The 24,248-nt window shown below is 35.4% G+C and overlaps 1 protein-coding gene across 1 annotated transcript in view; it reads left to right on the top strand.

Moving 5' to 3' along the window:
• The window catches only part of LOC128643188 (ficolin-1-like), a 28,345-nt gene extending 6,095 nt beyond the window's left edge, over positions 1-22,250 (top strand). The window contains exons 4-9 of the mRNA XM_053696162.1: positions 321-356; positions 1,872-1,910; positions 6,315-6,442; positions 7,977-8,106; positions 19,458-19,592; positions 21,186-22,250. Coding sequence (XP_053552137.1) covers positions 321-356; positions 1,872-1,910; positions 6,315-6,442; positions 7,977-8,106; positions 19,458-19,592; positions 21,186-21,436 — 719 coding nt within the window. The 3' untranslated portion in view covers positions 21,437-22,250. The remainder of the gene's footprint in view (positions 1-320; positions 357-1,871; positions 1,911-6,314; positions 6,443-7,976; positions 8,107-19,457; positions 19,593-21,185) is intronic.
• Positions 22,251-24,248: the final 1,998 nt, after the last annotated feature.

The raw sequence follows: 24,248 nt of genomic DNA, 5'->3' as shown, positions 1-24,248 counted from the left end.
ATATGTATATATGTGTTTATATGTGATATGTATGTATGTGTTTATATGTGATATGTATATATGTGTTTATATGTGATATGTATGTGTTTATATGTGATATGTATGTGTTTATATGTGATATGTATATATGTGTTTATATGTGATATGTATGTATGTGTTTATATGTGATATGTATATATGTGTTTATATGTGATATGTATGTATGTGTTTATATGTGATATGTATGTATGTGTTTATATGTGTGCTGCGACATTGAAGCATATAGATCTGCAGATTAAAAAACAGATTATTATATTAATTTGATTTCTGATTTTCATTAGGTGAAGCTGGTGCCACAGGAATTCAAGGTCAAAAAGGTGAAGTATTTTTAGATCTAAAGCATAAAATAATTCTGATATCTTACAGATTTAATACAGGGCCGCCCAAACTTTGGCCAGATGGGCACATGCGACTTTCCAAGTTTTTTTTCTCCATTTTCCGCCCCACTGACCAGACAAACAGACATCATTATCGGGATACTAAACAGTATGAGATTGTAATATAAAATGTTTAATTATTTGTAGTTAAAAATCTTTGTAATATACTTACATGATTTATTTTGTCCCCCTTTCCTGTACTTTATCTATGAAAATTGTTGGATAAAGCAGGTAATAAAATAGACTAATACAAACAGCCTTGTTTACATAAACTCTGCTTTATTGCCTGACTTGTACTGTATATCTTTCCCAAACTGAGATAAATAGAAAACTATATGAATCATTGTGGTGTCCATTACTTTACATTTATATCTTCAATATTTAAATTCAACTAATATAATAGTAAAAATACATCTACATATTATTTTAAAGCTATTTTTTGCTTTGAATAGATCATTATATCTAACATGATGTATTTACTGCTTAATGTCCCTTTAATTTGTTATCAAAAAGCAATTCCACACATCTAATTAGGTAATTAAGAATGTGAATATGTATCAATTTTTATCAATTTGAGTAGTTTATATAGATAAATTAAAGGGACACTGAACCCAATTTCTTTCTTTTGCAATTCAGATAGAGCATGCAATTTTAAGCAACTTTCTAATTCACTCCTATTATCAAATTGTCTTCATTCACTTGGTATCTTTATTTGAAATGCAAGAATGTAAGTTTAGATGCCGGCCCATTTTTGGTGAACAAACTGGGCTGTTCACCCACCAATAAACAAGTGCTTTCCATGGTCCTGAACAAAAAAAAATAGCTTAGATGCTATCTTTTTCAAATAAAGAAAACAAGAGAACTAAGAAAAATTGATTATAGGTGTAAATTAGAAAGTTGCTTAAAATTGCATGCTCTATCTGAATCACGGAAGAAAAAATTTGGGTTCAGTGTCCCTTTAATTAATTGCAACAAATTTCATGGTTATTTGAAACTAAAAATGTGACTACAGGTTTAATTTATCTTTAGCATCAGTGTGAGTATATGGTCAGATTGCACTTCATAGTGCTCAGCCTATTGTGAGTATTCGTCATCCTGTGCATTTTTAAAGGTGTCTAGAAATTCTGCATCATTCGGGCGCCCTCTTCATTTTTGTGTTTTTTAGACTCCCCCCATATTCCTGTGGAGTGGTGGATTTTGAAGAGGAAACAGCCATAAAACTCACTATTTAATTTATATCAGTATCTTCAATCTTCTTTTTGGAAGACTGTTTGGCCTATTCTCTTTTTTGGTAACTGGCGCATCTGGCAATGAACTGATTGTTCTATCAATATAACTGTATTTCCTATGTATAATTCTCAATGTTGTCATCTATTTGTTTAAACCACACAATTAAACGTGCACAATCGTTGTCTGATCAGCAGAATTTACTGATAACCATTTTTTTCTCGATAGGCGAGAAAGGTGAATCCGCCAGATCAGATTCAATCTATGGTGAGTGAAAGTTTGAGTAACGATTACTAAGGTCATTACCTGTCTCTTTTACAATAAATATATAATTAATTAATAATGTTGGTTGGTCCTTGCTCATAATATAGCTGCTAAAATATTGGGGACACATAGATACCCTCTTGCAGGTCTCCCTTTCCTAGAAAAGTCCTGATTGCTAAAGTGAAACCAGGAACCAGGAACTGCTGCAACTCTGTCTCCCACAAAACACCTGCAACTGTGATGACAAAACTCCCCCGCTCAGACTTTACCTCCCAGTCCAAATAAGTGCTGGGAAAATGTTTGAAAATATAAAATACTGCTGCAGTATTACCACAATTAAAGGGACATGAAACCCAAAATATTTCTTTCATGATTCAGATAGAGAATACAATTTTAAACAACATTCCAATTTACTTCTATTATCTAATTTGCTTCATTCTTTAGCTATCCCTTGTTGAAGAAATAGCAATGCACATGGGTGAGCCAATAACAAGAGGCATCTATGTGCAGCCACCAATCAGCAGATGAGTATATCTAGATATGCTTTTCAACCAAGTCTATCACGAGAATGAAGCAAATTAGATAACAGAGTAAATTGGAAAACTGTTTAAAATAGCATGCTCTTTCTAAAGCATGAAAGAACATTTTTGGCTAGAATATCCCTTTAATGTAATTTTGGCATATTAAAGGGATATGAAATGCAAACATTTTCTTTTGTGATTCAGACAGAGCATCACATTTTTTTAAAATTTCCAATTTACTTTTATTATCAAAATTGCTTTGTTCCCACGTTATTCTTTGTTGAAGAAATACCTGCTGCCATTTAGTGTTCTTGCAAAACTGCTGCCTTATAGTGCTTCAGACAAGTGCACGCGCCTAAGCTTTTTTTCAACAAAAGATACCAAGAGAACGAAGAAAATTTGATAATAGAAGTCAATTAGAAATTAGTTTAAAATTACATGGTGTATCTGAATCATGAAAGAGAAATGTGGGTTTCATGTCCCCTTAATGTCAGCACTGATTTGCTACAATCATGAAATCATGTCAACCCATTTGGATACCTGTTAAATACAAGCCCTGTAGTTCCCCTAACCCCTAGACAAAGCCTAACATGTCTTGCTGGTGGTATTGTCACTAAGGTCCCAATGATTGAAAGTTCCATGCGGCGCCGAGATACTCAAAGGGGATCCGTCTCCATGTTGAGAAAGCCAGCAAAATATTCCAAGCGGATTCCTTTTAAATCCATCACTTAATCAAGTAAAAGTACAGAAGCCTCCAAGAATAACTCCTAATTTGCCATAACCATTATCGCTATAAACCCCTACACTATTAACCCCTAAACCAACAAAATACCCCACCACAATAACCCCTAAACTACTTAACTCCTAAACCACCACATCCACCACCCCAATAAACTCCCTACTTTACTTAACCACTAAACTGCCAATACCCCCACAGCAATTACCCCCTACTCATCTTAACCCCTACACTGCCATTATCCCCATCACAAACTATCCCCTAACCTATTAACTCCATGACTGGCTCAACCTCCCATCACAAACTACCCTTACACTACTTAACCCACTAATAGCTAACCTCCCAAGACCCCTAACCTAAGTTACATAAAATAAAAAAACACTACCATTCTAAAAATTTTTTTTTACCAAAAATAAAAAACTACCAGTAAAAACACTATCCTAAAACTTAAGTCCCCTTAAAAAAGCCCCCCCAAAAACACTATAATTAAACCTTCTCTAAAAATTGCCCTAATAAGGGCATTTGTCAGGCAGTGCCCTAGTTGAAGTAATCACAGCTGTTTTGCAACAAAAAAAACCTATACTAAAATGAAAGTATCCCACCACCTCCCCAAAAAGCACCCACCTATTTTTAAAAACCCTACTCTAAAAATTTCCCATGAAAAAGGACATTTGTCGGACATTGCCCTGAAGTAATCACAGTTCTTTTGCACTAAAATAAAAAAGGGCATCAGTGATTTAGCTTTTTAACATTTAAAAAAAAAAAAAAAACTATGTTAAAAAAAATGCCCTGAAAAGGGCATAAATGATAAAGCTGTTTTGCTTGTTTTTTTTTTAAAAAAATCTCTGTACTAAAACTACCCCCCCCCCCCCAAAAAAAGCCTATGGCAAAAAGACAAAAGTTTGTACTTACCAACTTGAATCAGGCTCTGAGGGGGGCAGCAGCGGGTCAATGGTGGCACTTCTCTTAGGTCTTCTTCAAAGGCATTTGTCCTATGGAGCTGAGCTCGTCTTTTCTTCCATCCGATGCTTCTTCATGCTGTCACCGCAGAACACTGAAGCTTGAATGAAAGGTCCCCACTTATATAGGGGTGCCCTTGCATTTCTATTGGCTGATATTCCAATCAAAATTCAAATCAGCCAGTAGAATTAAAGCTTTTTCAAGCCTAAACTGTGGTGAAACTGTGGTACATGCCTAGAGTAACTGCTATCCACTAAATTAAATTAACATAGAATTAACATGTTTTGTACTGCTCTAGTGAGAAGCCCAATTCCTTAAACCTTCCTAGAGAAATTAACACAGAGGTCAGAATATATACATAAAGAGAACCAGGAACAAACAAACTTGTATACGGATATAAAAAATAACATTGCAAGAATTCAATAATGTAATGCTAATTCTTTCTGACACAACTTATCAGGTTACAACTAAAGACTATGGGGCTGATTTATTATCCTGCAGACAGACATGATCCGCTGTAGTGGGTCATGTCCGCCGCACATCAATAAATGCCGAAAGCATATGCTGTCTGCATTTATCATTTCAGTTCATCATCATTCATCAGTTCTGGTGAACTGCTTGTGCAATGCCGCCCCCTGCAGATTTGCCGCCAATTTGCGGCCGCTAGAAAGAGGTGTCAATCAACTCCTGTTTCAGATGCATAAAGATGCATTCGGCCGTTAAAAAATCGGCCCCTTTAACTGAAACAAACATATTGTTCACCCTAAAAATATTATATGCCCTTCAGCAATCTAATCATAATATTAACTGATGGTTTATAGTTTATGTTGTTTATCTTATATTGTGTTTATCTTTATCTGTTGTTAATCTTTATATTTTATGTTGTTTAGTTTTATATTTTATGTTGTTTATCTTTATATTTTATGTTGTTTAGTTTTATATTTTATGTTGTTTATCTTTATATTTTATGTTGTTTATCTTTATATTTTATGTTGTTTAGCTTTATATTTTATTGTGTTTATCTTTATATGTTTATCTTTATATGTTGTTTATCTTTTATTGTTTTTATCTTTATATGTTGTTTATCTTTATATTTTATGTTGTTTATCTTTATATTTTATTGTATTTATCTGTATATGTTGTTTATCTTTATATGTTGTTTATCTTTATATTTTATGTTGTTTATCTTTATCTTTTATTGTGTTTATCTTTATATGTTGTTTATCTTTATATTTTATGTTGTTTAGCTTTATATTTTATGTTGTTTATCTTTATATTTTATGTTGTTTAGCTTTATATTTTATGTTGTTTAGCTTTATATTTTATGCTGTTTAGCTTTATATTTTATGTTGTTTATCTTTATATTTTATGTTGTTTAGCTTTATATTTTATGTTGTTTAGCTTTATATTTTATGTTGTTTATCTTTATATTTTATTGTGTTTAGCTTTATATGTTTATCTTTATATGTTGTTTATCTTTATATGTTGTTTATCTTTTATTGTGTTTATCTTTATATGTTGTTTAGCTTTATATTTTATGTTGTTTATCTTTATATGTTGTTTATCTTTATATGTTGTTTATCTTTATATTTTATGCTGTTTATCTTTATCTTTTATTGTGTTTATCTTTATATGTTGTTTATCTTTATATGTTGTTTATCTTTATATTTTATCTTGTTTAGCTTTATATTTTATGTTGTTTATCTTTATATGTTGTTTATCTTTATATTTTATTGTGTTTATCTTTATCTTTTATTGTGTTTATCTTTATATGTTGTTTATCTTTATATGTTGTTTATCTTTATATTTTATGTTGTTTATCTTTATCTTTTATTGTGTTTATCTTTATATGTTGTTTAGCTTTATATTTTATGTTGTTTATCTTTATATGTTGTTTATCTTTATATTCTATGTTGTTTATCTTTATATGTTGTTTATCTTTTATTGTGTTTATCTTTATATGTTGTTTATCTTTATATTTTATTGTGTTTATCTTTATATGTTGTTTATCTTTATATTTTATGTTGTTTATCTTTATATGTTGCTTATCTTTTATATGTTATTGTGTTTATCTTTATATGTTGTTTATCTTTATATTTTATGTTGTTTAGCTTTATATTTTATGTTGTTAAGCTTTATATTTTATGTTGTTTATCTTTATATTTTATGTTGTTTCCCTGTATATTTTAGTTGCAAGGAACTGTAAGGAGCTGCAGGATCAGGGCACAGTTCTAAGTGACTGGTACACAATCTACCCAGATGGAAAACAACCCTTAAAGGTGCTGTGTGATTTGCACACGGATGGAGGAGGCTGGATTGTGAGTGAGCAACAAGCATGCAAGATGCCCTACTTCCCTATAACCAATTGTATATCATAGCAATTTTAATCATTAAAGAGACATAAAGCTGCAATAAAAACTGCACCAATGCTTAGAGCATGTTCTTAGAGGGCCGGCTCAATTCCGAGAATGAAATGATGCCCCTCCCAGTAGTAACATTACTGATTAGCATATTAACCTACTAGCCTGAAGTATAATAAGTTCATTTAACTTTAATGTCCGATTTAAGTAAAAAAACAACAGCAAAAACAAAAAAACAAACATGTGCTGATTTATATTATTGGCCAATAAACCAAAGCCCTTATTAGAATATGGACTAATCTCAACTTATTGTAGGAGGAACTGTATTTCTTTCTTTTTTTTCTTCAATATTTTCTTTTTTTTTGCAATCAATATTACATAGTCCCCATGTGAATCCATAGAGATCTGCATGTCATTGAACAATACAGAAATGGTTGCATACGTTATTATGCTCGCTTTACAATATTGTGTACATAGCAGGAGAGCATCCAGGTTTAGTATGAATCAGGGGCATATTTTGTCCTAGGCAAACAAGGCACTTGCCTAGGGCGGAAGATTGGAGGGGGGCAGCACATTTTTTGAGGCTATATTTGTAAGAAACTCTTGCAGTTATTTTAGAAATATTATACAGGTATATAATGGGGCATTTTGCCCAAGGAGCTTACATTCAAGGGTGGTATAAAAAGAAAGTGCCCAAGGAGCTTACAGTTTACAGGTAACTTTGAACCCTTCATTTATTCAGCTAGCTATTGTCTTTAATTCTGTTGGCTTTCAGCACTCAGTATTGTGTTTGGGTAAGTATTGTTTCAAGAAATCTGTGTTTGGGGGTTTATATATATATACACAGAGAAAGTCCAGCACTTACTTACAAGCTTTCAGCTAAGATTAAAATAAAAAATGGAAGGGACCTGTCTGGGGTTAACTGCCTATGACTCTGGGGACAGCACAGTTTCCTGTGAGTGCCAATGAGTACCCAGGGCTGAGTATGTTGCAGGGTCATAGGATGTGTACCCGGTCCAGTCTGAGAGTGCAGTCCCCTCCCATGTTTTATATATATATTGCAGTGATAGATAGATATGTGTGTGTGCTTTTTCGGGTACCCCCAACAGGCCAGGTTTTCATTATAGCTGAACCAGTACACAGGTGAAATAATCAGCTGATGGGTGACAGCAAGTTAGTAACCAAGGTTACTGATCAGCTGATTACTTCGCCTGTGCACTGGTTCAGCTATAATGAAAACCTGGCCTGAGTACTTGAGGACTGCAGTTGAGTAACACAGGTCTAAATGATTCCCAGAGAAAATGAAGATCATAAAACATATCTAATCTGCCTGACATAATGTAATATGATCTCTCTATCTTCTGGTACCAATCTAAAAGGGACGGTATTTTAGCAGATTTCCACAGAACAGGTATTAACTGCTCTACACAGTTTATCATCACTTTACATAAAGCAATTACAAGAGGAACTGTATTTCTGTACAATTCTGTAGGTTTTCCAGAGACGTTGGGACGGCTCAGTAGATTTCTTCCGTGACTGGGAATCCTACAAGTGGGGATTTGGCAGCCGTCTGAACGAGTTCTGGCTGGGGAACGATAATCTTCACAAGATAACGTCGATAGGTAAATACTCTCACAGACAGTAAAGGTTTGTCTAACAGTGAATGAATTAAAGGGGCAGTAAACACTGTAATTACAAGACATTTCTGTTGCTTTGCTATAAAATAACATAACAGCCAAACCTTAACATTTTTAAAAGAAATTGACACTCTTTTAACTGCAATTAGTCTTGAGTAGCTACTATTTGCCTTATTTGCAGGAGCCAATCTGGGCTTTAGTCCACGGACAACAAGACCATTGTCATAAAGTTAGTATTAAAGGGACATTCAAGTCAACATTAAACTTTCATGATTCAGATAGAGCAGCAATTTTAAACATTTTTTAAATTGACTTCCATTAACAAAATGTGCACAGTATTTTTATATTTGCACTTTTTGAGTCACCAGCTGCTACTGAGCATACAATTTAAAGTATAGTATATTCTAAACCCACCCAACATGACTAATTACAACCAATCAGAAACATTACTCATGATACTGAGCCCTGTCCTTTTTTAGTTACGCCTAGATTTAGAGTTCTGCGTTAGCCGTCAAAACCAGCGTTAAGGGGTCCTAACGCTGGTTTTTACTGCCCGCTGGTATTTAGAGTCAGTCAGGAAAGGGTCTAACGCTCACTTTCCAGCCGCGACTTTTCCATACCGCAGATCCCCTTACGCCAATTGCCTATCCTATCTTTTCAATGGGATCTTTCTAACGCCGGTATTTAGAGTCTTGGCTGAAGTGATCGTTAGAACTCTAACGACAAAACTCCAGCCGCAGAAAAAAGTCAGGAGTTAAGAGCTTTCTGGGCTAACGCCGGTTCATATAGCTCTTAACTACTGTGCTCTAAAGTACACTAACACCCATAAACTACCTATGTACCCCTAAACCGAGGTCCCCCCACATCGCCGCCACTATAATTAAAATTTTTAACCCCTAATCTGCCGACCGCACACCGCCGCAACCTACATTATCCCTATGTACCCCTAATCTGCTGCCCCTAACATCGCCGACACCTACATAATATTTATTAACCCCTAATCTGCCCCCCCCCAACGTCGCCGCTACCTACCTACAAGTATTAACCCCTAATCTGCCGACCGGACCTCACCGCTACTCTAATAAATGTATTAACCTCTAAAGCTAAGTCTAACCCTAACACCCCCCTAAGTTAAATATAATTTAAATCTAACAAAATAAAATAAATCTTATTAAATAAATTAATCCTATTTAAAGCTAAATACTTACCTGTAAAATAAACCCTAATATAGCTACAATATAACGAATAATTATATTGTAGCTATTTTAGGATTTATATTTATTTTATAGGCAACTTTGTATTTATTTTAACCAGGTACAATAGCTATTAAATAGTTATTAACTATTTAATAGCTACCTAGTTAAAATAATTACAAAATTACCTGTAAAATAAATCCTAACCTAAGTTACAATTAAACCTAACACTACACTATCAATAAATTAATTAAATAAACTACCTACAATTATCTACAATTAAATCAACTAAACTAAATTACAAGAAAAAACAAACTCTAAATTACAAAAAATAAAAAAAGATTACAAGAATTTTAAACTAATTACACCTACTCTAAGCCCCCTAAAAAAATAACAAAGCCCCCCAAAATAAATGCCCTACCCTATTCTAAAATAAAAAGTTAACAGCTCTTTTACCTTACCAGCCCTTAAAAGGGCCTTTTGCGGGGCATGCCCCAAAGTAAACAGCTCTTTTGCATTTAAAAAAAACATACAATACCCCCCCAACATTACAACCCACCACCCACATACCCCTAATCTAACCCAAACTACCCTTAAAAAACCTAACACTAAGCCCCTGAAGATCTCCCTACCTTATCTTCACCATGCCGGGGATCACCAATCCGTCCAGAAGAGGGTCCGAAGTCTTCATCCTATCCGGCAAGAAGAGGTCCAGAAGAGGCTCCGAAGTCTTCATCCTATCCGGCAAGAAGAGGACATCCGGACTGGTAGACATCTTCATCCAGGCGGCGTCTTCTATCTTCATCCATCCGGCGTGGAGCGGGACCATCTTGAAGCAGCCGACGCGGATCCATCCTCTTCTTCCGGCGACTCCCGACGAATGAAGGTTCCTTTAAGGGACGTCATCCAAGATGGCGTCCCTTGAATTCCGATTGGCTGATAGGATTCTATCAGCCAATCGGAATTAAGGTAGGAAAAATCTGATTGGCTGATTGAATCAGCCAATCAGATTCAAGTTCAATCCGATTGGCTGATCCAATCAGCCAATCAGATTGAGCTCGCATTCTATTGGCTGTTCCGATCAGCCAATAGAATGCGAGCTCAATCTGATTGGCTGATTGGATCAGCCAATCGGATTGAACTTGAATCTGATTGGCTGATTCAATCAGCCAATCATATTTTTCCTACCTTAATTACGATTGGCTGATAGAATCCTATCAGCCAATCGGAATTCGAGGGACGCCATCTTGGATGACGTCCCTTAAAGGAACCTTCATTCGTCGGGAGTCGCCGGAAGAAGAGGATGGATCCGCGTCGGCTGCTTCAAGATGGTCCCGCTCCGCGCCGGATAAATGAAGATAGAAGACGCCGCCTGGATGAAGATGTCTACCAGTCCGGATGTCCTCTTCTTGCCGAATAGGATGAAGACTTCGGAGCCTCTTCTGGACCTCTTCTTGCCGGATAGGATGAAGACTTTGGAGCCTCTTCTGGACGGATCGGTGATACCCGGCGTGGTGAAGATAAGGTAGGGAGATCTTCAGGGGCTTAGTGTTAGGTTTTTAAGGGGGGTTTGGGTTAGATTAGGGGTATGTGGGTGGTGGGTTGTAATGTTGGGGGGGGGTATTGTATGTTTTTTTTAAATGCAAAAGAGCTGTTTACTTTGGTGCATGCTCCGCAAAAGGCTCTTTTAAGGGCTGGTAAGGTAAAAGAGCTGTTAACTTTTTATTTTAGAATAGGGTAGGGCATTTTTTTATTTTGGGGGGCTTTGTTATTTTTTTAGGGGGCTTAGAGTAGGTGTAATTAGTTTAAAATTCTTGTAATCTTTTTTTATTTTTTGTAATTTAGTTTAGTTGATTTAATTGTAGATAATTGTAGGTAGTTTATTTAATTAATTTATTGATAGTGTAGTGTTAGGTTTAATTGTAACTTAGGTTAGGATTTATTTTACAGGTAATTTTGTAATTATTTTAACTAGGTAGCTATTTAATAGTTAATAACTATTTAATAGCTATTGTACCTGGTTAAATAAATACAAAGTTGCCTGTAAAATAAATATAAATCCTAAAATAGCTACAATATAATTATTCGTTATATTGTAGCTATATTAGGGTTTATTTTACAGGTAAGTATTTAGCTTTAAATAGGATTAATTTATTTAATAAGATTTATTTTATTTCGTTAGATTTAAATTATATTTAATTTAGGGGGGTGTTAGGGTTAGGGTTAGACTTAGCTTTAGGGGTTAATACATTTATTAGAGTAGCGGTGAGGTCCGGTCGGCAGATTAGGGGTTAATACTTGTAGGTAGGTGTCAGCGATGTTAGGGAGGGCAGATTAGGGCTTAATACTATTTATTATAGGGTTTTTGAGGCGGGAGTGAGGCGGTTTAGGGGTTAATACATTTATTATAGTGGCGGCGAGGTCCGGTCGTCAGATTAGGGGTTAATAAGTGTAGGTAGGTAGCGGCGACATTGGGGGGGCAGATTAGGGGTTAATAAATATAATATAGGGGTCGGCGATGGTAGGGGCAGCAGATTAGGGGTACATAGCTATAATGTAGGTTGCGGCGGTGTACGGAGCGGCAGATTAGGGGTTAATTGTGTAATGCAGGGGTCAGCGATAGCGGGGGCAGCAGATTAGGGGTTAATAAGTGTAAATTTAGGGGTGTTTAGACTCGGGGTACATGTTAGGGTGTTAGGTGCAGACATAGGAAGTGTTTCCCCATAGGAAACAATGGGGCTGCGTTAGGAGCTGAACGCTGCTTTTTTGCAGGTGTTAGGTTTTTTTCCAGCTCAAACTGCCCCATTGTTTCCTATGGGGGAATCGTGCACGAGCACGTTTTTGAAGCTGGCCGCGTCCGTAAGCAACGCTGGTATTTAGAGTTGAAGTGGCGGTAAATTATGCTCTACGCTCCCTTTTTGGAGCCTAACGCAGCCCTTCAGAGAACTTTCAATACCAGCGTTATTTAAAAGGTGCGGGGGGGAAAAAAACACGCGTAGCTAACGCACCCCTTCTAATGCAAAACTCTAAATCTAGCCGCAAGATTGATGGTGATGTTTTTTTTTTTATTCATCATAATTATCATACAATTATAATTATATTCAAGGCAGGTACTTATCCCTTCTAGTAGCTAGTCTAGATTTATCTCTGTTACTCTATTAACCAATTCTCAACCTCCAATTAGATTGTATATGCTATATTTAGTCCCTTTATATATAATTTGTTGAGTTTCCTCATTCATTGTTTTAATATATTGTGCCCATTTATTCACAAAGTGCTGTGTTCTCCCTATAGGGTCGCATTGTGTATCATAATTCTCTATTATTAATTGTTGTCATATTGCTTTCTTAAGTATTGCAATAGATGTAGTTTTTTTTCAAGTCCATAATTTTGTGATAGTCCTTCTTGCTATTAAAATAAATAATTTGTTTTGAGTTTTTTTTTATCTTTGGTATTTGTAATAAAAAGATTGCTTGTTTATTCACCTGGCAATTATCTCTGATTATATTAGATAGCCAAAATGAAATCTGAGCCCAGTATTGGCAGATTTTTGGGCAATCCCAAAAATAGTGAGATAGATTTGGTAGTGTAAAATAACATTTTGGACAAATAAAAGAAGAATCCTTTCTCCATTTACTCCTCTTTATTGTTGTTATATAGTCATTATGTAATAATCTATACTGTGATTCCCTCAACTCACTTGCCATAGTAGTCTGTCTTACTGTTCTTATGCTATAACATAGTTGTTCCTTTGTGATATGTGTTCCTAGTGTCTGTTGCCATTTATTCGTAATCTTCGCAAGGTTTCCCTCTGTTGACCTAGCAATGATTTTATTATATATATTGGTAATCTTAAAATTACCTTTTTCATAACTTTCACACATTTCTACTATTATATTTCTACTACAGATGTTTGGGGACTCTCTAAGCACCTTGTTTTAGATATGATTCAATCTGGTTATGGTAAAAGTAATTTTTTATTTTTACCTTATATTTATTAAAAATCTCTTGAGAAGAATATATACCTTTATTATGTTCTTGATATAGATATCCTATTTTATTTATCCCATATCTATTCCAATTCCGAAAAGGACAATTATTTCCCATTGGAAATTTACAATTCGCCACTATAGGGATATACCGTGAATATTTATGATTTATCTCAAAGAATTTATTCATAAACTTCCATATTAATAGGCAGTGACGAAATACTATATGCGTTTAAATATTTTTTGGGATCTCTGCTGTATCAGCATGAGGTAAATAAGCTATCGATATAGGCATAGTCATTTTTTGTTCCAATTTCATATTGGTATATTGTTCCCTTCCTGTTATCCATTCAAGATTATATCTTGCTAGTGCCGCCCAGTTATAGTATTTTATACTTGGCATACTCCATCCTATTTTATTTGTTGGCATTTGTAATTTAGAGATACTGATCCTTGATTTATTCTGTTTCCAAATAAAATTTCTTATCGCTATGCTCAATAATTTGAGATCTTTATTGGGAATTCTTAGTGGTAACATATGTATGGGGTACAATAGTCTAGGTAAAATAGACATTTTGATGACATGGTCTCTACCAGTCAAATTTAAATTTAAGTTCTGCCATATTTTAAGATCTTTCACTATATTCTTAATTCGCGGTGGGAAGTTAAGATCATATATATTATTAGGGTTATTAGATATTTTTATTCCCAAGTATATCATATACTCTTTTACTTCTTCAAATATATAATTTTTACTCTTTACCTTCTTATATAACCATAGTATTTGAGAGTTTTTCATATTCATCTTATATCATGAGGTATCTAAAATTTTATAAAACTGTTTCTATATATATCTCAGGTTCTGATACAAAAAGGAGTAGATCATCTGCATATAGCGCCATCTGTATATATGTTTTCTCTATCATAATTCCTGGTGAACATTTTTATTAAAGATGTATTAATGGCTCTAATGCTAAGTTGAAGAGAAGCGGAGAGAGGGGACATCCCTGTCGAGTACCTCTATACAATTTAATTGGTGGTGATGTGCACCCAAACCTCTGGTATTTTGTATTATAACCCTGGTGAGTATTAATGTTATGGTGGAAGGTTAAGATGGTAGAGATATATTACTGATGTCTATCAGACAGCACTATGTAAATGTAACCCCTGGTATAAAAAGCATTGTGGGTATTTCTTATTCGTTAGAAAGTGTATTAAAGTGATGATAAACTCTCCCCTTTTTAAAATCAGATCCAGAATGTTAGTGATATTTTAGATGGTGTTCATCAAATTCATCAAATGTAAAAAAGTTGCGCTATAACTTATTATTTTATTTTATTTTTTTAAATCATATTTTTATTAAGGAAAATACTTATACAACATTTGAAGTATTAACAGCTTATTACACAAATCCTTACTTTACAAATTATTACAAAATAGCATTTGGTCTGTGGTAGCAATATTAGCTAGGGGCAGCTCTACACATCAGCCGTCTCCGCTAGAGGAAAATGTTCCAACATAAATTTACATCTGAGGGTTAACATCACAATCAAATAATGGTACCAAAATTGAAAACTGGGCATTTAGGTAGAACAGGTAGAGAATGTAGTTGGGATAAATTGGGCATTTAGGTAGAACAGGTAAAGAATGTAGTTGGGATAAATTGGGCATTTAGGTAGAACAGGTAGAGAATGTAGTTGGGATAAATTGGGCATTTAGGTAGAACAGGTAGAGAATGTAGTTGGGATAAATTGGGCATTTAGGTAGAACAGGTAGAGAATGTAGTTGGGATAAATTGAGCATTTAGGTAGAACAGGTAGAGAATGTAGTTGGGATAAATTGGGCATTTAGGTAGAACAGGTAGAGAATGTAGTTGGGATAAATTGGGCATTTAGATAGAACAGGTAGAGAATGTAGTTGGGATAAATTGGGCATTTAGGTAGAACAGGTAGAGAATGTAGTTGGGATAAATTGGGCATTTAGGTAGAACAGGTAGAGAATGTAGTTGGGATAAATTGAGCATTTAGGTAGAACAGGTAGAGAATGTAGTTGGGATAAATTGGGCATTTAGGTAGAACAGGTAGAGAATGTAGTTGTTATAAATAAATAAATACAGGACCTTGGGTAGAATAGACATTTTAAGAATGGCAATGTGATTATTATGTGTTATTTTTTAATATAGATATGAAATTTAAATACCCAGCGCCCTCCGCCCACCGCCCTCTTCAAAAGTAAATTTTTCTGTGAGCTAAAGGTTTGAACTGTTCTCCAATGAGCTCTCTAGTTTCAACAAACGTGCCATATGGGGAGAACACTGATTGGACAACAATTCAAACTATTAGCTCACAGAAAAATTTACTTTTGAAGCGGGAGGCGAAGAAAAGGTTATTTTAATTTTATATCTGTATTAAAAAGTAAGGTATAGAGCATTTTCATTACAACTGATGAATGAAAATCCATCTAAAATATCACTAACATTCCGGATTTGTTTTTAAAAAGGGAAGAGTTCACCTGTACAGTTTCCATATTCAGTAAAAGTTAATTGAGAAGAAAGTCATTGAAAATATAAAAGGGATTAGAACATATGTTGCTTTTTACCACTTCTAGTTGGAATCTAGAAGCATAAGACAATCTATCACGTATATATGGGTACACTGGTACCGCTTTTATATAGCCACCAGTTTTTACTTACACTATGGTGAGCGTTAATGCCAGTACCCCCTCACAGCTGACTTCAGCCTAATGTTTGAACAGAACATGAGTTGTAGGCATATTTCATATGAAAGAGGTGACCATGTTCATGCTAACAACTCAATGGCTCGTAAAAGTGACATTTTGTTTCATCAATGTACTTAGGTAATTATTTGCATGTACTTTGTGATAATTGCCAAAAAACCTTATAAAAGTAATCACTTAAAAGGGACAGTCTACTCCAGAATTGTTATTGTTTAAAAATATAGATAATCCCTTTATTGCCCATTATCCAGTTTTGCATAACCAACAAAGTTATATTAATATACCTTTTACCTCTGTGATTACCTTGTATCTAAGCCTTTGCAAACTGCCCCTTTATCTAAGTTCTTTTGACAGACTTGCATTTTAGCCAATCAGTGTTGACTTCTAAATAACTCCACGGGATTGAGCACAATGTTATCTATATGACACACATGAACTAGCGCTCTCTATCTGTAAAAAAACGGTCAAAATGCACTGAGATAAGAGGCGGCTTTCAAGGGCTTAGAAATTTGCAAATGAGCCTACCTAGGTTTAGCTTTCGTCAAATAATACCACGAGAGCAAAGCAAATTTGATGATAAAGTAAATTGGAAAGGTGTTTAATTTGCATGTCCTATCTGAATCATAAAACTTTAATGTTGACCAGACTCTTCCTTTAAGTGGATTGTAGTCTGACATTACCTTAAAAAACATTCGCCTAGATTTAGAGTTCTGCGTTAGCCGTCAAAACCAGCGTTAGGGGGTCCTAACGCTGGTTTTTGCCTACCGCTGGTATTTAGAGTCTTGTAGGTAAGGATCTAACGCTCACTTTCCAGCCGTGACTTTTCCATACCGCAGATCCCCTTACGTCAATTGTGTATCCTATCTTTTCAATGGGATCTTTCTAACGCCGGTATTTAGAGTCTTGGCTGAAGTGAGCGTTAGAAATCTAACGACAAGACTCCAGCCGCAGAAAAAAGCCAGGAGTTAAGAGCTTTCTGGGCTAATGCCGGTTCATAAAGCTCTTAACTACTGTGCTCTAAAGTACACTAACACCCATAAACTACCTATGCACCCCTAAACCGAGGCCCCCCCACATCGCCGCCACTCTATTAAATTTTTTTAACCCCTAATCTGCCGACCGCACACCGCCGCAACCAACATTATCCCTATGTACCCCTAATCTGCTGCCCCTAACATCGCCGACCCCTACATAATATTTATTACCCCCTAATCTGCCCCCCCCCCACGTCACCGCTACCTACCTACACTTTTTAACCCCTAATCTGCCGACCGGACCTCGCCGCTACTATAATAAATGTATTAACCCCTAAACCGCCTCACTCCCGCCTCAAAAACCCTATAATAAATTTGATTAACCCCTAATCTGCCCTCCCTAACATCGCTGACACCTAACTTCAAGTATTAACCCCTAATCTGCCGACCGGACCTCGCCACTACTCTAATAAATGTATTAACCCCTAAAGCTAAGTCTAACCCTAACCCTAACACCCCCCTAAGTTAAATATAATTTTTATCTAACGAAATAAAATAAATCTTATTAAATAAATGAATCCTATTTAAAACTAAATACTTACCTGTAAAATAAACCCTAATATAGCTACAATATAACTAATAATTATATTGTAGCTATTTTAGGATTTATATTTATTTTACAGGCAACTTTGTATTTATTTTAACTAGGTACAATAGCTATTAAATAGTTAATAACTATTTAATAGCTACCAAGTTAAAATAATTACAAAATTACCTGTAAAATAAATCCTAACCTAAGTTACAATTAAACCTAATACTACACTATGAATAAATTAATTAAATAAACTATCTACAATTAAATCAACTAAACTAAATTACAAAAAAAACACACTAAATTACAAAAAAATAAAAAAAGATTACATGAATTTTAAACTAATTACACCTACTCTAAGCCCCCTAAAAAAATAACAAAGCCCCCCAAAATAAAAAAATGCCCTACCCTATTCTAAAATAAAAATTTAACAGCTCTTTTACCTTACCAGCCCTTAAAAGGGCCTTTTGCGGGGCATGCCCCAAAGAAAACAGCTCTTTTGCATTTAAATAAACATACAATACCCCCCCAACATTACAACCCACCACCCACATACTCCTAATCTAACCCAAACCCCCCTTAAAAAACCTAACACTAAGCCCCTGAAGATCTTCCTACCTTATCTTCACCACGCCGGGTATCACCGATCCGTCCAGAAGAGGGTCCGAAGTCTTCATCCTATCCGGCAAGAAGAGGTCCAGAAGAGGGTCCGAAGTCTTCATCCTATCCGGCAAGAAGAGGGCATCCGGACCGGTAGACATCTTCATCCAGGCAGCATCTTCTATCTTCTTCCATCCGGCGCGGAGCGGGACCATCTTGAAGCAGCCGACGCGGATCCATCCTCTTCTTCCGGCGACTCCCGACGAATGAAGGTTCCTTTAAGTGACGTCATCCAAGATGGCGTCCCTCGAATTCCGATTGGCTGATAGGATTCTATCAGCCAATCGAAATTAAAGTAGGAAAAATCTGATTGGCTGATTCAATCGGATTGGCTTAGGGGGGTGTTAGTGTTAGGGTTAGACTTAGCTTTAGGGGTTAATACATTTATTAGAGTAGCGGTGAGGTCCGGTCGGCAGATTAGGGGTTAATAATTGTAGGTAGGTGGCGGCGACGTTGTGGGCGGCAGATTAGGGGTTAATAAATATAATATAGGGGTCAGCGGTGTTAGGGGCAGCAGATTAGGGGTACATAGGGATAACGTAGGTTGCGGCGGTGTACGAAGCAGCAGATTAGGTGTTAAAAATAATATGCAGGGGTCAGCGATAGCGGGGGCGGCAGATTAGGGGTTAATAAGTGTAAGGTTAGGGGTGTTTAGACTCGGGGTATATGTTAGGGTGTTAGGTGCAGACTTCCCCATAGGAAACAATGGGGCTGCGTTAGGAGCTGAACGCTGCTTTTTTGCAGGTGTTAGGTTTTTTTCAAGCTCAAACTGCCCCATTGTTTCCTATGGGGGAATCGTGCACGAGCACGTTTTTGAAGCTGGCCGCGTCCGTAAGCAACGCTGGTATTGAGAGTTGCAGTGGCGGTAAATATGCCTGTACGCTCCCTTTTTGGAGCCTAACGCATCCCTTCTGAGAACTCTAAATACCAGCGTTGTTTAAAAGGTGCGGGGGGAAAAAACCATGCGTAGCTAACGCACCCCGTCTAACGCAAAACTCTAAATCTAGGCGAGTATTTTTACAACAAAACCTATATCGTCATTGACTTCCTTAATGTAGCCCTGAGTGATCCAGTTTCAGCCCTGGATAAGATTGATTTAGCACTGTGATATCCTTACGCAATCCTGATGTATAATGATTCAGTTATAAATTCTCTGATTCTCCATAAATAAACGTAATTTCTGCCCTTGCAGGATCCTGGGAACTGCGTGTTGATCTTCAGGATTTCAGCAACACAAAACATTTTGCCAAATACGCATCCTTTCAAGTTCTGGGAGAAGATGAGAAGTACAAACTGTTGCTTGGAGACTTCAGGGGTGGTACAGCAGGTAAGAGATATGGTTCACTCAAGCTTTGTGAATAACGTACTGTAGAAAGTGATGTGAATATTATATGAAAAGCCACTCACTGCTGCACTTGTCACAAATAATAAATGGCGTGAAACAAAACCTACTTTTGCTCAAATATTACAGAAACAGTAGAAATTCTATAAATGTTTAATTAGATTGTTAAACAAGTTATTTGTCCTGGACAGCCACTCAATGTTTTACAAAGTTAAAGGGTCATAAAACAATTTTTTTTCTCTACTGATTTAGACAGAGCATGTAATTTTAAACAGCTTTCCAATTTACTTTGGTTATCACATTGGCTTTGTTCTCTTGGTTTCCTTTGTTAGAAAGAATACGTAGGTAGGCACAGGAGCAGCAATGCAATGCTGGGAAGCCTATGATTATTGGCTCACCCAGTGTGCTCAGGCTCAGCTAGCTCTCAGTAATTTACTGCTGCTCCTTCAACAAAGGATACCAAGAGAATAAAACAAATTTTAAATAGAAGTAAATTAGAAGTTGTTCTATCTGAGTCATGAACTACAAATTTGGGGTTTTATGTGCCTTTTGTATTTAATAGCTGAGATAGAGGACAACCTTGTCAAATATCTTTACTTACAAAAAGGCTTTTCCCCATGTTCCTTATTCATATTTTGAGAGCTGTATAGCTATATTTTGCTCCTTTGAGTGAGCCAGGAGGCCAATTGTGTAAGAAAAGCCCCCAAAATAGGTCTATATAGTGTTATATCGGTGTGGTATATTCCAGCCAATCACATGTTCTGTGTGAAGTGTTTTTCCTGGGAGATCTATGAAACATTTGCAAAAATACCATCTGGAGCAACATAAATCCTGTGTAACTTTTATCACACATGTATAAGTTCATCTATTCATAAGCAAACACATGATGATGACAAAAAATATATATGTAAACCCCAATGTTTAGTGATTCAAACAGCAAATCCTCTAATGGTTCCTAATGACAAGGGGTAAGTCATAACACTGAAGTGGGAATATTTCATTTGTTGTTACTTATATAAAATTGTATCACTTATTAGAGATTTCTGTGCACGGCGAAGAATACGGTTCGGACGAATCTTTCAGGCCGAATATTCCGAAATATTCGTTTTCCGAATATTTGGCTGCTGTGCTATTCGTTTAGTTTTAAACTAAATAAATACTTAACATTTGTGGAACATTTACATTTATTTTAGCTAAATGAATGTAAATGCTACTTTGCTACAGGTGAAGAATTTCACCTATAGCATTATATAATTACCTATAGAACGCTGGAGATCCGCGGTTATCCTGACCCTTCTTCACAGGGTTCTGTGAAGAAGTGTCGGAATTAGCGAGGCTCTCCAGAGCACTATAGTATTTTGATAATAGAAGTAATTTAATCAGTATTTATTTGTTTTCTTTAAATGTTGTGGTGCATTCGTTCGGATATTCGTTTTTGCTGATATTTGTTAATCATTTCATTTCAAGTAAACAAGGCTATTTTCAAAATATTTATATCATTCAATGATGATCTCCAAGCCTACTTATTTTTATATTTATTAAGTTAGACAAAGTTTATCATTTGTTGATCTATTTCAGGGGATTCCATGGCGATACACAACAACATGAAGTTTACCACCAAAGACCAGGACAACGATAATTTGGACACTAACTGTGCAGATTTGTACAAGGGGGGATGGTGGTATTATAGATGCCACCATTCAAATTTGAATGGACTCTATATGCTAGGTCAACATACCGCTTATGCCATTGGCATCAACTGGAGCACTGGTAACGGATGGTACAATTCCTACAAATATTCTGAAATGAAGATTAGACCAGTGATCTAATGGGAAACTGGTGGATAGTTAAGCAAAGTCAGAGTTCTCCTAAGCAAAATATACACAGATAAATATTGTAATTTGAGCACTATTTTTTTTGCAGAATTACTAAAATAAATATTTACTGATATTTTATTGTATAAAAGAAGCTGTGAATGTATTTTTAAATCTTGATTGCTGGACTTCCTTAAAGGGACAGTCAAGTCCAAAATAAACTTTCATAAAAAGGGACACGTGAAAAATACATATGTCAGGGTTTTTTCAGGGCTGTTTAAAGAAATATTTTGTATAAGAACCCTGACATATGTATTTTTCATATGTGTCCCTTTTTAAAGAGGCAATATGGTCACCCTATTCATATAGGGCATGTCATTTTAAACAACTTTCCAATTTACTTTTATCACCAAATTTGCTTTGATCACTTGGTATTCTTAGTTGAAAGCTAAACCTAGGTAGGTTCATATGCTAATTTCTTAGACCTTGAAGGCCGCGTCTTATCTGAATGCATTTTGGAAGTTTTTCACCACTAGAGGGCATTAGTTCATGTGTGTCATATAGATAACATTGAGCTCACACACATGAAGTTACCTAGAAGTCAGCACTGATTGGCTAAAATGCAAGTCTGTCAAAAGAACTGAAATAAGGGGGCAGTTTGCAGATGCTTAGATACAAGTTAATTACAGAGGTAAAAAGTGTATTTATATAACTGTGTTGGTTATGCAAAACTGGGGAATTGGTAATAAAGGGATTATCTATCTTTTTAAACAACAAAAATGCTGGTGTTGACTGTCCCTTGAATGGCATTAAAATCTGCTGAAAATTATGTTATTCCCTAGAAATGTGCATTGTTTTATTATTTGTTGTGAAAATTTATAACTAAGGACTCAATCACAATCTGGGGTTGAACACAATCTATTGGCTCCCAATAACATGTTTGTTTTGTACTGGCTGAACTGGGAGTTGAGTTTCTTGTTCAATCAAAATACTATATTGTAATGGTTGCTAAAAACATGACACCGCAAACACATTTTCAACAGAAAAGCTCCCAAAAAGGACTTTTTCGTGTGTTAACTCTTTATTTTTGAAATACAAACTGGGAGGTCTCCTGAACCTGAAACATACAAATAATGCAATAGCCTATTCACAATACAATACAATACAACAATACAATAGCCTATTCATACCTCTTGATGTTATAGCAATGCTCTATTCAAGGAACCCCTTTGTTCAATTTGCGAGAACAAAACTCATTTACATGTGTGACATTTACCAATTGTCATTGTTATGTCCATATTTTCATATGTACATCTTTATGTGTTATTTTAGTTGTTGCTTTCCCTCTAGTGTTCTATTTAATTATTGTATTCATTTTTATGTTTATTCTCTGTCCCACCCCTGATCCTTTGCGGTCACATCCTGCCTAGGGATTGGCGAATGTTTTGAAACATTCAAAAAAATGAAACAAATTTTAACATATTTGTTAGTTCATTTCGAATTTTCGAATGTTTGTACAACTTTCTAGCCTACATTTAATGTAATATTCGATTAAAAAAATTCTAATAATTTGATTTGAATTATGCAATATTCAAATTCGAAAAATTTAAATGAATACATTTGTAATAGTATTTCTAATGCTTTCTTTAAATGTAATATTTGAATTATGCAATATTCAAAATAGAAACATTCTAATTGATATATTTGTATCTATTATGTATCAATTTACTACATTCCCTACCATATGAACTACTGAACTTCTGAATAGTATTTGTTTAAAGGTAAGGTAAGGTTCACAACACTTGTTAACGCCATATTACAGTTTGTTTAAAAATAGCCCCAGTTTAATTAATCGTTTTTTACATATTGCATTCCATAAATCAGTTTATTACCTTATTAAATGCCGAAGATAACAATCTTTCCTCCGCCCCGCTATTTTTTCTAATTGATTGACAGTATAGTTAGATTTTATCATCCAATGATCTTTTCCCCCCAGGGGGTTCAGCCCATCAAATTGCAACGTCATGGGAGTCATAAGCGCATGCTTTAAAGAACTATCATCCTACTTTCTGCACCATGCTCGTCCATGTCTCGGGCAGTCTAGTACTCAATGAATATTTCACTTCATTGAATACTTTGTATCAAAGGAAAATTGTGCATGCGCAGTTCAAATTCTCATCGTTAATGCGCTTTCAACTGACGTAGAGAGCGGGTGGGACCGCCCAAGAAGAGAAACAAGGAAGTAGCTGCTGGGAGGAGTCGGCTAGGAAACGGTAATAAATTTAAAATAGATATATCACCATAAATGTTGCCTGAACATTAAAATAAAGTTAGCGACTGCATTTACATACTATTGATAAGTGCTTAGGGATATTCACAACCGCTTAACTGTACCTTTACTTTAATCGAATGTTACATTTGAAAAATATCAAATCTAGACATTCTAAATCGAAAAGTGAACATTCGAAAAATGTAAATAGCATTCAATTATAGATTTTCTAAGAATATTCGTTCTTATCAACATTCAATTATTTAAATCAAATTTCTATAATCACATTCGTTCTAAAATTCAAATTAGAATATAAACACATTCGCCCATCCCTAATCCTGCCAACATTTTAGTTTTACTGTGTGTGTAAAGTTTGCTAGAACTTTCTGCTATTAGCTTTGTAAAGGCAAATTCTTTTTCACCTGGCATTTACCACTTCTAGAACCTTACGGCTAGATTTGGAGTTTTGTCGGTAAGGACCCGCGTAGCTAACGCCGGCTTTTTTCTGGCCGCACCTTTAAAATAACTCTGGTATTGAGAGTCCACAGAATCGCTGCG

Source organism: Bombina bombina, chromosome 12 (assembly GCF_027579735.1).
Source record: "Bombina bombina isolate aBomBom1 chromosome 12, aBomBom1.pri, whole genome shotgun sequence".
Classification (NCBI taxonomy): domain Eukaryota; kingdom Metazoa; phylum Chordata; class Amphibia; order Anura; family Bombinatoridae; genus Bombina; species Bombina bombina.
The sequence above is the reverse complement of the archived record's forward strand: the minus strand, read 5'-3'. Positions and strand labels throughout refer to the sequence as shown.